At 34.9% G+C, this 18,628-nt stretch overlaps 1 protein-coding gene across 2 annotated transcripts in view; it reads left to right on the forward strand.

Moving 5' to 3' along the window:
* Positions 1-410: 410 nt before the first annotated feature.
* The window catches only part of LOC121411781 (chromosome-associated kinesin KIF4-like), a 38,348-nt gene continuing 20,130 nt past the window's right edge, over positions 411-18,628 (forward strand). Inside the window, exons 1-10 of one of the 2 annotated variants that reach the window (XM_041604634.1) lie at positions 411-510; positions 10,606-10,851; positions 11,284-11,468; positions 12,663-12,749; positions 13,258-13,424; positions 13,905-13,999; positions 15,472-15,591; positions 16,629-16,804; positions 17,552-17,622; positions 18,347-18,401. In XM_041604634.1, the coding sequence (XP_041460568.1) occupies positions 10,614-10,851; positions 11,284-11,468; positions 12,663-12,749; positions 13,258-13,424; positions 13,905-13,999; positions 15,472-15,591; positions 16,629-16,804; positions 17,552-17,622; positions 18,347-18,401 (1,194 nt within the window). In that variant the 5' untranslated portion in view covers positions 411-510; positions 10,606-10,613. Of the gene's footprint in view, positions 511-10,602; positions 10,852-11,283; positions 11,469-12,662; positions 12,750-13,257; positions 13,425-13,904; positions 14,000-15,471; positions 15,592-16,628; positions 16,805-17,551; positions 17,623-18,346; positions 18,402-18,628 lie in introns of both variants that reach the window. The other variant, XM_041604643.1, reaches the window with a different exon arrangement.

An 18,628-nucleotide genomic window follows, 5' to 3' on the forward strand; every position in this document is an offset into this window, starting at 1 on the left:
TTTTCAACCAAGAACTATTTCTTCCACGAAAAAAATTGACAAGCATGCACCCCCCCCCCAAAAAAAAAACAATAAAAACAAATAAAAACAAAACAGGTCTTCATTTTCAAAAGGGTGGACACTTGTGTTTTGACGGCATTTTTACATTTTGACATGACAAATTTTAATTGAGCCTCTCAAAGGGGGGCGGGCCGGCTGTGCCCCCCCCCCTGGATCCGCCAGTGCTATATAGATAGGGCCTACACATAGAGATATATGCCTAATTAGTATACATCTCTATATGGGCCTACACGAAAATGAATGAATAATACATGTACATGTACTAATTGGAAATTGTGCTCTAAATTTTCGTTGATGGCGTTAATTTCTCGGGTACTAAAAGCGCCGCGCTGATTGGCCAATCTGATTACTTGGCACGTTTTTTAAACGGCTGTTTTTATTGACAAAAGTCGAGTCTTACCTTAGCTTCGGGGAGCTACTACATGTTTGAATACGTTTGATTTGAAGCTCGTAAGTTTAGATCAATTTTTTGTGACATAGTGTGGTTATCTTTCGCTTTGAATTAACAATGTATATTAATCACTGAACACTTTTGATAGAATCTAAGTTACGTTAGTTTGATCGGAATCCCTGCCGATTTCGTACCGCACACACAGCTCGACATCGGCCGTGTGCTTCGGCGGCGATTTGACACCGACATACCGTACCGGGCCGGGCGCATGGCTGTTACGGGAACTGTCCTTGAATGCAAAGGCTAGACAGCTGGTTACTGCGGCAGCCCGAACACGTACTGTGTTCGGGCTGCGAACAGCTTCACCCAAGCTCACCGGATCCGGACCGGATCGGCCAAAAGAGATTCGGGAATTTAATAATTATTAGAAATATTACACAAAATTTGGATGAAGGAATCAATACATTCTTACAACTTAAGCCGGAATATTCACAATCCTCAAAACGAAGAAGTAATGTCCCAAAACTAGGCAAAAATGGAGGGATGTTTTTCCGATGTGCATTAAAAGTCGTTTGTACAGGAACCAATGGAGGATCGATATAGCCTTTTGACGAGGCAACGAGATAAATTTGATTTTTGTCAGCAAACAGGCGAAAAAAACAAAAACAAACAATAAAAGAAAAATATACTTAAAAAATAAAATGATAATTGAATATGCGGAATATTTGTGAATTTTAGTAAGTTCGCATGTTCATCAGATTTGCCAATAGCACTAAAGTCCATATAGAAAATATAACTTAAGGCCCCGACAAAAGGCTATCATTCGATGCGTCGGAGAAAGATACATGAATATTCATGAGTCTAGTTCCGTAAATTCTTGCTTTTCCCTTTGCCTGATAACAAGTCAACATACGGCTTTGGTTTTTTTTTTAAAGAAATAACATATTTTCTTTTGAATTATTTGTTTTTTCTTTCTCCTTCATTTTTTTTCTTTTCTTCTGTTCTATTTTATTTTCCTTTGCCCTTTTTTTATTCTCGTTATTTTGTTCCCCTACCTTCTCTTCATTTTTGGGTCGGTTTTTTTTCTTCCTTTTTTTTAGTTTTCGCCTTTGTTTTTTTTCTTCTTTTTTTTCTTCTCTTTTTTGTCTCTAATTTTCTTCTTGTCTTCTTTGTTTTCGAGAGATAATACTCATGGGGTCGTACTACAAATTTTTTATCATTATTATTATTATAGAAATCTACAGATATAGGTAAATAAACAAGCGAAGAAATAAATTAATACTCATATATTAAAGGATATTTTCAGGGGCGTACCCAAAATTTTCCGTGGGGGGGGGGGCAAATTCGTCTGCCCAAAAATTTGACAAGCAAAAAAAAAAGAAAAGAAATTGTCTTCAACCAGAAATAAATGATTTCGTACCAGAAAAAAAATTGACAAGCAAATAAGAAAAAAAAAGGTCTACAAGTTCAAAAGAGGGGGCACTTGTGGCTCGTCGGGATCAGTTGTGATTCGTCATGGGGGCAGGGGTACGTCCATTGCATGAGTTATGACTCGTCAGAGGGGGGGGGGCAGTCTACCCCCCCCCCCTCTCTCTCTCTCTGAGGTACGCTTGTGAAAATATCCGTTGATCAAAATTGAGTGATCAGCAAATCATCTCTTTAAGATATTGATGCCCATTTTCTGGAACCCAGCAACTGAAAGGTCTGCGCTGACTCAGCCTAGAATCTAGAGGACTCCGTGATGTGAAATTATTTTAAAGACATTATCACGGAGTCCAATGCTGGCTCCCACATATTTTAATTTTGTTCTTTCTCTCTTGTTATGTTTTCCATTTTATTTATTTTGTATACTGTGCATGCATGAATCATTCTGTCAGTTTGAATTGTATGTTGTATGTTTTATTGAGAATTTAAAATAAATAAATGAAATGAAAATATATGCAAATCTCATTATCATCCAACAACCATTTTCATATACTCTTGATGCTTATATCAATATCAATTTGTAATTTGTTTGAACGGAGATTATAAGATGATCATGAAATATGATTAAAATTCATATGTTTGTTTCTAGATTACTATGTAATCTTTCATCTTGTTGGCATTCTTTAAGCCTCAATCATTGAGTATATAAATCTCTGCGGGATAAGTATAGGCCTGTAATTACAAAGAATTGAATTGCTCATTACATATAGGATGCATTAATTCGCCGGGAATCTTGCTTATCTGATTGTTTTCCTGGCATCCAAGAGGCGCTTTTTTCGAATACGTCCCGTTCTTTATCTTAATTGTTTTGCTTATAAGAATTAATGAATAATAATGATGACACTAAATCAGCTTATCTATATTTCTACTGCAGTACCACTGAAGTATTGATGCAGAAATCAAATTTTGTGATAGATTTTGTCATAACATCCCAATAAAAGTCAGGCCTTTGTCATGAACCTTTTCCATTTTTCTATAACAAGTGCGTCGCAAGGAGGCTGTGGGGTGGCCTTCCCCATCCTAACGCCCCCCCCAAAAAAAAAAAAGAACATGAGAAATGGTGAGAGCGAAGGGGAAAGCAATGGCGAAAAAGATAGCTTTGCGGGATTTTCTTTCTTTATAAATATTTGCTTCCGCGCAAGTTTGCGAGGAAATCATGAAAATATAGTTTTCTCCTTTGTTTACCTTTCCCCGTTTTCCCATCTTGGCTTAATGCTATTTTGTTTCGTTGCGGCATCAAGTTTTTAAAAATAATATTTGGGAACGGAACTTGTATTAAGATTACAGGTCAAAGTAATATATTTCTTCAAATTGATCAATACCAACTTTTCCGATCCCTAGGTAAGGGCGGTAAACTATATAATAACAATGATGTCAATTACCCACAAAGGCTACTTCTTCCGCTTTTCAGCTCTTTACTAGTGAATTTATTTGGGGCCGCAGACGGCCTTATCATGAGCATGTAAAGGGGCAGTTATAAAAATTGTGAAAAAAATACAGTATTACTAAATGATGGAAGTTCATATGTCATCAATCTCCTGTCGCCTATTTTGCGCCATTAATTTGATATTTTGCATGTCACTTTTTGTTCCTAATCATACAAATACACTGTTAAAAATGATTGAAAAAACGCTGTTTACGACACGAATCACACAATTGTTTAAACAAGTATTTAAAATCTTAAACAACACAGTTTAAATTCAAAATTTGATTATCAATAATTAAATTCAAATATCAAATTATCAATAATTAAAGCTTGATTGTTTAAGAGTTTAAACACTTATTTAAAATGTTTAAACAACTACTGCGCAATTCACACAATAAATAGTGGTGTTTAAATTATTTTTTGACAGTGTAAGCACTTCATATAAATGAGCTCAATTAGGGGCGGAACCATGATTTTCAAAAGGGGGGCAAATTATTCCAATGAAAAATTTGACGAGCAAAAAAAAACAAGAAGAAAGATTTTCCAACCAAAATTAAGGAAATTTCGTCCAGGAAAAAAATTGCTAAGCCAAAAAACAAAATGAAAGAAATCTTTGTAACAAAAAAAAATTATTTGGCCCGAAAAAAAATTGACAAGAAAAAAAGGGGAGGGGCACAGTTCGGTTTTAACACCATTTTAACATCACAAATTTTCATTATGCTTCTCAAGGGGGGAGGACGAGCCGGCTTTGCCCCCCCCCCCCCCCGGATCCAGCAGTGAGTTCGATGTTTTTAATGTGAATTTGACAAGCAAAAAAAGGTCTTCAACATAAAATTGGAGGTCGTTTCGTATCAATTTTCTTCAGAAGGGGGGAGCGATTAAAAAAACCTATGCTACTGCCATGGTGATTAGAGATTATCAAAGCAACAGAATTTTTTTTTAAACATAATTATTTATTCTTTACAATATCTTTATATTTATTTTAAAAGGAAGCAAAGTTGTTTTTAAGTATGTCCTTTCATTTAAAATCATATTCATTCCTTCCTAATTGCTATAACAAGTGAAAAAGATGAATAACATCAATAAAATCAGGATTCATATTTAAGAAAATCGTTAAGTTATTCTAAATGTAAAATTAGAATCTGTAACTATTTCTTTAATATCTCATAATCACAAAGGGAATAGTCATAATACAGACTAAAAGTTTCTACATGATCTAGATATCTCTTAATAAAATTATAAAACACAATCATGCTATTCGTAAATTTTATGTGTTCAGTATATAAAACACACACACACCAAGAGAACAGTCATGCTCCCCCCCCCCCCCCCCTTCCCATAAATAAATCATAAAAAGAATGAAAAGGAGAAAGAAATATAAGTTTATAACAAATGACAAATAAAAAAAAACATTTATTATAAAAACACAGAATGTAACAAAATAGCAATATATATGAAATAAATTATTTTCTCATTAATACAGATTTTTTTTTCAAATTAAAATGAAAAAAATGGTATTGAATTACATGCCTAAAACACGATTTAACTGAATCGAGGCGACTTGCCGAAAGTTTTGACTTACATGCATATTCATTAAACTGTTTTGTAAAGGCAGAGACGTCATCTTATGAATATTTATATACGCATGCGCAGAAACTATTTTCACGTTCTTCAAACATGGCGATCTCGCGATTGGAACAAAAGTCCGAAAATTGACGTTCTTTCGAAGGATTTTTTGGAATTGTATACATCAGTTTTAATTGAAAGTTAAGCTAATTTAGGAACAGTTTGTTTAGGTAAGATCGATATCAATCGTTAGATTTTTAATTCATTATTATCACCGGTTTTCTAATGCCAAACATCGCGAAGTTTTGTACTCCGGTGAGAATGCATGGAGTTACTCAGGACCCCGACACTGTCTGAAGACGTGTCGGGGTCCCCGGGGCAAGACAGCTGGCAGCTGTCTGTTTCGAGAAGTTTTTAAACATTTTTTTATTTCTCCTCGTACACAGACGGCTCGCTATCACGCGCATGCAGATGCAGCCACGATCATGACGATTATTAGCATGATATTGATTAGACAGCTGGCAGCCGTCTGTTTCGAGGAGTTTTTTAACATTTTTGTTTTTTTATTTCTCCTCGTACACAGACGGCTCGCTATTGTGCAGCCACCATTAGGGGACCTGCAATGCAAAATCCCCCCGTCAGGGCTTTTCAATTTTTGTCTTTAATGAATAAAAATTTCGAAAATTATAGTGACCAGAGTGCAAATTTATAATTCCCTCTTGGCATCAATTGCCAAAAAACGGAGAAAAATGAAGTTAAAAGGAACAAAAACAGTGACTTACCTCGGCTGTCGCGCAAATTCACTTCGCCGTTTTATCCGATCTTAAGTACATAAACGTATGGCGATTGAGTCCCCTGTACAGATCGCGCTAGAACTTCGGTCTCTGTATTTGGTGAGTGAAGCCAACGAAGTTCAGCTGAACAACCAACAAAACAGAGACCGAAGCTTTTGGTCTAGATATTGATAAGCATGATAAGCTATAAGCATGATATTGATAAGCAGGCCTACTTACTTGCAATGCAAAATCCCCCCGTCGCGTCGGGGCTCTTCAATTTTTGTCTTTAAATTAATGAATAAAAGTTTTGAAAATTAATGCAACCAAAATTAGTGACCAAAATGCAAATTTATATTCCCCCTTGGCATTAATTTCCCCAAAAATGGAGAAAGTGAACTTTAGGAACAAAATTCAAAAACAGTGACCTCGGCGCGGCTGTCAGTGTCAGTCACGCAAATTCGTTTATTCGAAGAATCGAAGTATGCCTAGGCTATGGCCATTGAGTCCCCTGTACAGATCACGCTAGAACTTAGAAGTAGAACTAGAACTTCGGTCTCTGTATTTGGTGAGTGAAGCCAACGCCATGGAGTTCAGTTGAACAGCCAACAAAAACAGAGACCGAAGCTTTTGGTCTGTGCAAAGGCTTATTACTGTTTCCGGTTCCACATTGAAGGAAATTTCCCAAATCCCGAAATAATTTTCAGGTAATTTTCAGGAAATGAAGATCCGGGAAATCAGGAATTCCTGAATCCTATACTATGAACATGATGAATACGCCCTAGGCTAGAAATAGTAGAATCTAACAAAACATGATTAACGATAACGTTACTTACTTTAATTGACTAGCATGACTAGTCAGACTCTATCGATCATCATCATCACGTAAAACTACATGTAAAGACAAAGTTACACCTGTTAGTGGAGATCACCACGACCACCTCTTTTGAAACTGACCACCTTGTGAAGTTGTGTGCATTTGATTCAAATTATTGCGTATTACAATCGATTCATACGCATGGGAGAGTAGGCGCAGTGTCCATAGGAATGGTAAGAATCGATTTTACAACAAAAAAGAAGGAAAAAATTTAAAACTTTAGTAGAATTCATCAAAATTATATTGACCAGACCCGAACCCCACCGAAAAACAGTTGATACTTCATAGTATACCAAGAAATCCGATAAGAAACGGCTTTAGAAAAAATATCTGTCGTCAATTGTTGAAACAAGTGCTGGAGCTCGCAGTGCAGTGGAAGTAGTGAGACGATCATTTAGCATGTTGACATAGAACTGATTTGAAAGATTCAAAATATTTCGCCTATGTGACAAGAATCGGCCGTAAACTAACCGTATCACGGGTGGACGGTTTCAAAAGAAGGGTGCAAATGATCAAATGTAAAATCGTCGCATTCGTTGTTCGCCGTTATATACGCGAATAGAATCAGAGTCAATCGTAATGTGGGAATCTGATCTGCTCATTTTTCTGCACAAATTAGACGAAATCTAGGTAAAAGTTACCTCGGACGAAGTTCGTGCGGGCTCCACTTCACTACCGCTACGCTCCACCTACCCGAACTTGGGATGGTGACCTTGATCGGATATTCTGAGTGACAAAGGCAGGATCAAAAAGCGATTTATTGTAAATGAAAAAAAATATATAACGAGAAAGAAAAAAAAACTTAAAGGTCAAGTCCACCTCAGAAAAATGCTGATTTGAATCAATAGAGAAAAATCAGGCAAGCACAATGCTGAAAATTTCATCAAAATCGGATGTAAAATAAGAAAGTTATGACATTTCAAAGTTTCGCTTATTTTAAACAAAATACAGTGTAGTTATATGAATGAGCCAGTTACATCCAAATGAGAGAGTCGATGATGCCACTCACTATTTCTTTTGTTTTTTATTGTTTGAATTATACAATATTTCAATTTTTACAAATTTGATGATTAGGATCTCCTTGCCTGAAGCACAAAGTGTTAAAATAATGGAATTCCATGTGTTCAGGTAGGAATGAAACTTCATTTCACATGACAATGACGAGAAAATCAAAATATTTCATATAATAAAATACAAAGGAAACAGTGAGTGAGTGATGTCATCAGTTCCCTCTTTTGTATACCGACCGAGATGTGCATATAACTGTTTTGTGAAATGAAGCGAAACTTTAAAATGTCATAACTTTCTTATTTTACATCTGATTTTGATGAAATTGTCAATGTTATGCTTGTTGAATTTTTCTCTTTTTATTCAAATCAAGTTTTTGTTGGGGTGGACTTGTCCTTTAATTTCTTACTTTTTTCTTCACCCGTATTTCACTCCGTGTCCATCCTCCGGTTTTCCTAAAAATTGGTGATTTTGGGCCAGTATCTTTTTTCTCACACGTATTACTTACGGCTGATTTAAAAACATCGCATGTGATCGGTCGATCGCATGCCGTGCGCATATAAAGGTATGAGAAGTTTTCATAACAGTGCATTCATATCTTTCCTATATTTATGTTAAACCTGACTTTTAGTTGTCAACCTTTGGTCCAGCGATCTTTGAGCCAAGGGATGACAAATCCCACGATTTGAGTCAAATGAAATCATTTTTATTCATATTAATAACCATGTAATATACTGGTTAGTGTTTGCAAGTGTATTTATGCAACTAAAGGCAAGACTACATAATATTTTGGGGGTAATCCAGCATTGTTACATATTTACCCGAAAAATTTTGTCTTAAAAGATGATTGCGTAAAATAATTTTGGTAAAAGCTATCCCTAACAAGAAAATAATCATTGGAAAGGCCTCACTCTAAAGAGTTGAAATATGCATGTTATTTTCCTATAGGGTGAAAAGTTTTTCTGATTCTAAGATATATTGGGAAGTATATTTTTTCACAGTTTTTCACATATTTTGAACTCAAACTTTTTATGTCACTACCCTACGCCTTTTCTGATTGCTTTTTTTTAATTCCTCAGACAATTTCCTTTCAGAATACTTTTATAGCTATAGGATATCAAACATAAGAAAAAATATGCCATTGTATGAAACGGTGCGATTTTGGAGCAAGCAAATTGAAAAAAGAAAAGTAGGCCTAGATAGGTCCTCTCTGGCTCTGCTCTGTCGGCCGGTGCAAATCTGCATTCGCATCCTCACCTCACTCCTATCATTGACCTACTTGTCCTACGCTTTCTACAGTCTTCATCTACACAGAGTTTGTGCAATCTCTTATCTCATTCATTTTAACCCATTTTTTTCTTCTCTTTTTCTTGGATTTTTTCTAGACGATATTAGGGAAGATTCTCAGATTAGGAGAGGCTTGTTATGCCTCTGTATTCAGTTCGAGGTTTTTACTCCTCAAGATGGCTGGCTCATTTCCAGGAAGAGGACTTTTATAGTCGTATCTTATTTGCTTGTTTTTTCCAGCATCTATCTAGAGCAGCTTCAAAGCTGCACACTTTTTTCCTATTTAAAGTAAAATTAGTAATTTAAGAAACAAGATGCAAAGTCAAGGAAGATTGACGAAAAAGGGGGAAAAAGACAATATAAAACAGAACTTCCCCCTCCCCAAAAAGAATGGTTACTTGATTTGGGCCTAGATCTAGATACTTTCCCTCATTTGGACATATTTTAATTAGATCTACCGGGTAAACTTCTTTTTTATTTGGTTCTAGATGAAAATATTTGCCATTACGGTACTTGTTGGGAGAAGGAAAGTGAGGGAGAGAGATATGTAAAAGTTATTTACTTAGGACAATGCTGATCAAAAAGTTTAATTGGGATATGTATTTATTCTGTATCAGAAAATAATTGGTGAAAAGAATTGGAAAAAGTGAAGAAAAACTGCTTTCCCACACCCGTATAGAATTGCAGGATTGTGGCTGTCTCATCGATGGACCACAGTGGCTTAACGTCATGAAGTTTTTCCAGGGTAAGGTTACCTAAACTACCTAGAGGAAATAAGAGTCTATCAAGACATGGTCCTTGTGGAAAGGAGATATTAAAAATATGAATATATCTAGGCTACTGTCAATATTCAAAAAGGAGCCAAAACTAAAATTTGACATTCAAACAAAATTGCATACATGTAGATATAGTTTCTCATCTCTCTAGAGCTCATACATGTAGATAAATACTTTTTCTGCATTTTGTCTGATAAATTAAGGTTATTACCCCAAAAACTTAATCTCACAAAAAATGTCGGCCATCAATTAAAAGTATGATTTCAGTTGGAGAGAGAAAGATGCTTAATAATAATGTCTCTGAGACAAAACATAGGCTTCTACTGGGCGATGTGTGTAGCTGCATACATATAGCACTCAAGGTACCTGGGTACAGTACTGTACTACAGTCTGAGGATGATAATAAAATACATGGTATCAGTAATTGTTGAATAAATCCCCAGAAAAAGACGGTTATTGGGTGGGGGGGGGGTGGATAGACAGGAATAACCGTGGATTACAGGTATAGGTGGGGAATTATGCAAGTAAATTGATGCAGAGTGAGAGGTTCAAGCCCTGGTCACTTCGTTTGGATGATGATTTTTGAGGTCAATCCCAGGCGTAATAGGAAATAGACTTTTTAGAGGGGTAATACATGTAGGAATTTCTAGAGGTATGTGATTCATGTATTACTAGTATTGATGCAGAGTGAGAGGTTCAAGCCCTGGTCACTTCGTTTGGATGATGATTTTTGAGGTCAATCCCAGGCGTAATAGGAAATAGACTTTTTAGAGGGGTAATACATGTAGGAAATAGACTTTCTAGAGGTATGTGATTCATGTATTACTAGTATACTGCACAAGTCTAAAATTAATACAGCAGCAGTGTACTTGTACTGAACTAGGCATAGCAGATGTTAAAATGAGCTTGTGAGTGTGATGCATATATCCAAAATCCTTCCATTCATTTTTATGCAGGTTCAACGATGCCAGAGGAGCAGAATAAAGACATCAGTGTTCGGGTTGCCATCCGTTCCCGTCCCCTCATATCCAAGGAGGTAGCAGAGGGATGTCAGGTGTGTGTTTCCTTCACCCCTGGAGAACCTCAAGTAGTCCTTGGCAAGGACAAGGCATTCACCTTTGATTATGCCTTCAGGGCTGAAGATCCACAGGAGATGGTCTACAAAAAGGTGGTTTCACGTCTTGTGGATGGAATTTTCAAAGGTGAATATGAAGTTCCTTTCAAATTTCATGACTTCTCTCATTCAACTATCAAAAAGTAGTTTACAGTACTTAGGAAGTTATCTTCTTTTTCTCTCTCAGAGTCCCATTGAACATAATTTACAAAAAAAAACTTGCCGTTAGTGGTAACTCTACCAACCTAGCCAATAAAACTCCATCAAATTTAATTACTATTGAAATTAAGTTGAAAGGTTTTCATGTAAGCTCATTGGATTCATTACTTATAGTAAGTAGAGATTTCCAACCAGATTCAAGTCAGTGTTTATTATGACAGAATAAAATGGATAAAATGGGTTACCAGTTGACTTAAATCTTAAAAAACCAGAACTGCTCTATTTGTTCAGACAAAACAGGTGGATTTCTTTCTCCTAAGTCTTGAAATCTTGTTCCATCTTTTCCCTTTACACCACCAAGGTTACAATGCAACAGTCCTAGCATATGGTCAGACGGGATCAGGGAAAACATATGCCATGGGTAACGCATACAACATGACTGACGAGATCAAGATGGGAGTGATTCCTAGAGTTATTCAGCAGCTCTTTCAAGGGATTGAAGAGAAACACGACATGGAGGTCATGCTTAAAGTTTCATATCTTGAAGTAAGTCCATTGGAGAAAAAATGCAGATTCATTTTGTATTCCACTTGAATATATGTTTATTTTGTTTATTTCAAATAACATTTCATATTAATTATGTGTAATCCTAGAACCAATTTGAAAAGGCCAAATCAATCTTTGCTTCAAGTCAATTTGATATTTTCTTTCATCTATTATTACTCTTTTGAAGAATGCCATCTTGTAATTCTTGATATTTCTTGGAAAGTCAAGTGGTCAACTATAGCTCCTCACAGAAAAGATTCAATAAAAAATCTTGATGCTTGATAATCCTGTCTTGCTTAAAGGGGAATGAAACGTTTGGATTAAGTGTGCTTGTGTGGAAACATAAAAATCAAAGAATAAGATCAAAGAAAGTTTGAGAAAATTGGACAAATGAAAAGAAAGATATGACCATTTGATCATTGTGATCATTAATGCTATAGAGGTCCTCCCATTGGCAATACGACAAAGATTTGTGATGTCACATGTGAGCATCTTTTCCTTTGATGGGCTATAAAATACCCCCCAATTGTCTCTTTTTGCTCTTATGGTAATCTATATTATATGTCCTTTTGTAGAAAGAAAACATAATCTACTGATAGTAACATGGAGCTGTTAGTGTTATGTGATAAAAGAGACAGATTAAGTGAAATATATTGAAAAGTAATGGAAAGTTGTTTACATGTGACATCACACATCTTTGTTGCATACAATAAGAGGATCTACATTACAATAATGATCTAAACTTCAAATGCTCATAACTTTCTTACCATCTATTCAATTTTGCTCAAACGTTTGTTGATCTGTTTCTTTGATTTTTCTGTTTTTGCACAAGCTTTCTTGTTCCAAAGGTTTTATTTTTCCTTTAAGAACTTTGAAGGGTGTGTTGTCAGGGTTGAATTTGCTTTCAAATAATGATGCAATTTAGATGAATAAATGCTGACTTGTTTGAGAGTTTCAATAAAAAAGATTTCAGCAGGATTCTACAGAAATTTTAACTTTTTAGTAATTTCTTTATTTCTTCACTCCTTTAATAATTCTGAGAATGCTTGAGACATGAAGTAAATTTCCTGAAAACTGTGGGTTGAAAACAAAATGACAAGAAAGTCATAAGTACAAGAGCAACATGAAAGCTTTACATCATCTATGACTTTAACTTATTAAATAAATGCCTATACATTGATTGTTACATTCTAGATTTACAATGAGGACATCCATGATCTGTTATCTAAAGACAAAAAGGAGTCCCTTGCCATCAGGGAAGACATAGATGGTGGAATAAGAGTAAGTATTTGTGAGTTAGCATAACTAGACTACTAGAGCCAATCTTATTTCGCTTAGTGATATTGATATATGGACTGCTTTGTGACCCAAACTGAATTTTTTCAGGCACAAGGGACTGAAGGAGGATCTTATTGTTAAATTGATTTGGGTGGGAGACTAGTGGATTGGCAGTGGGTTATGGATTGGGAGTCAGTTGCCCTCTCTGTTAGCTTTGGGGAAAGAGCTTCCAGACATCAAAGTCTTATCTGGGGCCCATAACACAAAAGCTATAGCAGTCATCAGAGAAAATTTTTCTACGATTGATTGCATTGACCACAATGTACAATCAATTGCTAACCTTTGTGTTACCGGACCTACCTAATGGGAGGTTTATAATGAATTGTTGTATCCATTTCACTATTGAAGTGTACATGTATGTGTGATGTTGTCGCCTAATGCCCATTGAAAATAAAGACACCTACAGTGTGTGCTTTATTGAATGTACAATCTCATTGGTTCTCTATACAAGGTGTCGGGGTTGAGTGAAGTGACAGTGACTAGTGCTGGTGATATGTTCAGGTGTCTTGAGAAAGGATCTGTAGGAAGAACCACAGGGTCTACGGCTATGAACCTCCAGTCCAGCAGATCGCATGCTATCTTCACCATCTATGTGCAGCTGAAGAAGAAAGATTCAAGGTAAATCAACTTGTGATGGTGTCCAGATATCCCAGCCTCTCCTTCCCATTTCGATCCCTATTGAGCTCTTATTCATAGAATTATTCATTTTAAAGAATCTGAAATCAACATCTGGTACTGTCGTAATTCTAAAAAAAATTAAAACTTTGTACAACACATGCTCCACTTTAATTTTATGCAATTGCCTACCCGAAGACATCAGAACTTATATCTTGTGTCCATCAAATATTTTCTCAAAACCTATTGATCATTCTTATTTCTCCATGCGTCTTGAGTACTCTCCAAAGTGGATTTGAGATCATTTGACACTTAGCCTTAAAAGGACTTGGGGGGCATGATGGATTGGCCCCCCCCCCTCAACGCTTCACGCAATATTTCCAAAACGCCAAAAGATAGTCCAAAAAATTTTATGACTTTTTTTTTCAATTTAACTTGAACTTGAACTCACCCCTATCTTTTTTTTTTACATTTTATTTCCAGTGAATCATGTTGTCATGCTAAATTTCATTTGGTTGATCTTGCGGGTTCAGAGAGAGCAAAGCGCACCCAAGCACAGGGAGATAGGTTCAAAGAAGGTAAGATAAATCAAATAACATGTATCGTAGGTTTATTGACATTCCAACGAGAATTATCTTTCGACCATTGTATTGCTTTGTTATCAAAGGAAAATAATGCTATCAATTGATCTTAATCTTTCACATTACAAACAGTAGGGGAAGGCGGGGTAAGTTGTGACACTTTTTGCATTTTGCATGTTAGAATTGATATGACTAGTACTATTGTAGAAATAAGTACCTTGCCTTTAAATTTGATTCTTGGGAAATGTTTTTCACCTACATATAACTTTCTACCCCCACACTGAAAGTCATCGTGACCTTTGAAAAAACCGGTGTCAAATGGCTCAACTTGCCCCATATATGGGGTAAGTTGTGCCACCGTCTGGGGGTAAGTTGAGCCACAAAAACTACGTTCAAAATGTATGGGGGAGAACCAGCGTGTCAATTTTTTGTTTAAAGTCTTTTCACTTGCTAATTCTCTATAAATCATTTAAAAGGAAAAGAGCAGTCATGTAAATTTGCTCCTTTCAACCTGCATTTCAATCAATTTTTATGGTTTGTTTGTTTTTTAAGATACATTAACATAAGAATTACCATGGCTCAACTTGCCCCATGCTGTTTGGCTCAACTTACCCCAGTCCGAACTTAGTGCGATAATTTTGTATCCACACATTTATTATTCATCTATCATATAAAGACTATGACAAGAATGAAGATCCATACCTGGACTAACAATGTTGTTATCATGTCTTTACTATATTTAAAGACATGTGTGTGAATAAAGTACTTATCTATTTCACACTCTTTTTTACTTTTTTGGCTGAAATTCATACTTTTCCCTCTAAAAAACTACTTTTTGTTTCAAAGTGGAAAACAATGTGGTGGGGTTAGGGGTTATGCTATGGGTCATCAATACATGACACCACCACAATGTCTGACTCATTCATTATTGGCCTGGGGCTGGTGGCTCAACTTGCCCCTATGCTCAACTTACCCCGCCTTCCCCTAATTTTGTAACTTTTTACTGATATATATATATATATATATATATATATATATATGTATGTATATGATGCTTATGATGACAATCCTGTTAATTGTAACTGTTGTAATATTTTGGAATGGTATCATTATGTGTGTTTGTGTTGAATTATATTTTAGGAAAATTTATCTATGATTCATGCCAAAAACAGTAAACAATATATATGAATGTATGCAGAAGAGAATGATGAATTAAAGCAAATAGTAACAATACTTTTTATTAATTTGGGCAGAAAATATTGTGTTTTTTGTTATTGTTATTCATTGTCATCAATTTTTATTTCATTTTTTAAAAATAATTATTGTTTTTAATACTCTCGTTGTAATATTTATGTCATTATTCATCATGATCTTTGTCATCATCATCATATTCATCATCACCATACAGGTAGACTCATTTGAAATCTGACTGACCTATCTTATTTTGCTCAATTTTACATCTTTTACAGGAGTAAATATCAACCGGGGTCTTCTGTCGCTTGGCAATGTAATAAGTGCACTTGGAGATGAGAATGGCCGTAAAGCTCACATACCATACAGAGATTCCAAACTAACAAGGCTTCTACAAGGTTAATATACTAGAACTTTAAGGGTTCAAGATGGGACCAAAGCATCACTTGTTTTCAGGGCGAACAATTCTAATGTTTTTATATTTAAAGGTCAAGTCCACCTCAGAAAAATGATGAAATCTCAGACAAGCACATGCTGAAGATTTCATCAAAATCGGATGTAAAATAAGAAAGTTATGACATTTCAAAGTTTAGCTTATTTTTTACAAAATAGTTATATGAACGAGCCAGTTACATCCAAATGAGAGAGTCGATGATGTCACTCACTCACTATTTCTTTTGTTTTTTATTGTTTGAATTATACAATATTTCAATTTTTATGAATTTGATGATTAGGACCTCCTTGCCTGAAGCACAAAATGTTAAAATAATGGAATTCCAAATGTTCAGGGAGGAATGAAACTTCATTTCACATGACAATGACAAGAAAATCAAAATATTTCATATTTTAAACAATAAAAAACAAAAGAAATAGGGAGTGAATGACATCATCAACTCTCTCATTTGGATGTAACTGGCTCGTTCATATAACTGTTTGGTGAAATGAAGCGAAACTTTAAAATGTCATAACTTTCTTATTTAACATCCGATTTTGATGAAATTTTCAGTGTTATGCTTGTTGAATTTTTCTCTTTTTATTCAAATCAAGTTTTTGTTGGGGTGAACTTGTCCTTTAAAATAATTATCATATGACCTCCAGGATAATGCTTTGAATATCTGTCTGAAAATATGTAGTTTCTGTCATCTGGATATTCTTATGTTTTGAATCTGCCTTCCTCCTTTCATGTTTCTCAAAACATTTGTGGTGTTAATTTGAAAGTTGACATTTGCACCCTTCAGATAATATGCAGCCAACATTGCTTTAACTGAATTCAGGTTTCAGAGATGGAACTTTGCCGAAGTGAATGGTATTCATGACCCATCTCATTTATTAACCTTTTTTTCTCTTTGTTTTTAATTGTTCTCTGCATTCAGCAAGGAAATGTGGACTGTAAGCTTATTTTTTCTTATTATTGTTTGATTTGTTTTGTTTGTAGATTCTTTGGGAGGAAACAGCCAGACTGTGATGATTGCTTGCATCAGCCCTGCCGACTCCAACATGGAGGAAACTTTGAATACCCTGCGCTATGCAGACCGGGCTAGACGCATTAAGAACAAACCCATCGTAAACAGAGATCCACAGACAGCCGAGCTGAATAAACTTAGGCAACAGGTGAGAATGAGGCTCTCTGATTATTATTTTGATGAAAGGCCATCCTACATCTTATGACTGGTCCACAATCTGATTTTGAAACAAAACACATTTTCTGAAAATGTAAATGAATAAGCATCTTTCTTTTTGACAATTTTGGATGATTAAAAACCTTTATTTTGGATTAAAGGCCAAATTAGCTTCAAATCGTAGCCAATCATCCAATTTCTATGATGTTATTATGGCTACATGTAGATATTGATTTGCTTTTATTTTAATGAGGATGATAGAATAGTTGGGTTTAGCATTGATGTTGCATGTATAATATCAAGCATTACTGAAATGGATTGACTCATTCAAAAGTGTTCTGATAGTTGAAACCTTCTCCTTCCTTTAAGCTTACATGCCTGCAAAACTCATTTTGAGAAAATAATATGGGCTCCTTTTCACTTGGTTTAATATGCATATTAGATATGAGTGTGGTTTGCTTGTCACTTTGTATTGTAAGCTTACATGCCGTGAAATTTTGTCATTGTTTTTATTTGAGCGTACGGGGGAAAGTGAGCAATGTACATGTAGGCCTATTTTCACTTAATTTAGTATACATATGGAGACGTTGAAGCATACATGTAGTTTAAAGTTGTTTTTATTTTAACTGCTACAGCTGTAGCCTAATTATTCATCTTGGTCATATTGAAAAGCTTTGGCCATGTCATTTAAATTAAATACGATTACTTTTATTTTGTTAATCAACTTTATCTTTAAAAGGTTCAACAACTTCAGATCCAGCTTCTTCAAGGAAAAATTATCAATGGAGAGGGTGATCCTGCTGCTTTGGGGTAAATATTCATTTAAAATGAAACTAGATTTATATATTTTTTTAAATCAAAAGTGCAAGTCTGACATTTGCTTTTTATCCAGCCATCATATATTAAAATGCTTTTATCCAGCACATTTTATTCTTCATACAATTTGCCAAAAATATATGTTGTATTTTCTTCTTGGGAAAGGAAAATTATAATTCAAGAACACCAAGGAAATTTATTTTTCTTCACTAATAGACCCTTCCATAATTTTCACCAATTTTCCTCTGAATTACATCATCTGGTTGTACAGATATGTGTGTCAGGTTTTGACAGATCCCAATAAGCGATATTGGACTATGGTTTCTTCCTCAAATTTGATAGTAATTTCTTACTTATCAGCCTTGCTGATATGCAAATGAAGTATTTATTTTATTTATTTATTTGGTTAAAAAAACATGAATATATGAATCAAAGATCAAAAGCAAGCATGTTTTACAATAATTACAACACAATTGTAAAAGAATTGATAATGATATCATATTTATAAATACATATTCATTAAATTTCAAAAAATGTTGAAAATAGTTCTCATGATACATAGAGCAATAGTACTGAAGTACCAGTTTGATAAATTGTTTTATTGAAATTGATTAATTTGACCTGTCAGCATACTTCTTTTTATGACATTATTTAGACAGTGTGTGTGGAAAATAGACATTGGAATGTGTTATTATTAAAATGTTTGTTTTTATTTTAGCATGGAAGGAGGCCAAGATCTGAAGACCTTACTGGAGAGAAACAAGTCATTAGAGGTGAGCTATTTATTCATATGACTTCCCGCAAACATAATTAGTTAGTTGTTTGAAATTGTTTACTTTGCAGGTCTATGGTAAGTGATTGAACAGCAAATTGTGAACTAAGTTCCATTGTTTATTTTTTTACAAAGGCTGGAAATGAGTGCAAATTACATAGTTCTGTCATCGATTTCAGTTCTCAAAGAAATAATCACTCTTGTAAGCCCCCCCATAAAAATAAATTG

The sequence above is a fragment of the Lytechinus variegatus genome, chromosome 1 (assembly GCF_018143015.1).
Source record: "Lytechinus variegatus isolate NC3 chromosome 1, Lvar_3.0, whole genome shotgun sequence".
Classification (NCBI taxonomy): domain Eukaryota; kingdom Metazoa; phylum Echinodermata; class Echinoidea; order Temnopleuroida; family Toxopneustidae; genus Lytechinus; species Lytechinus variegatus.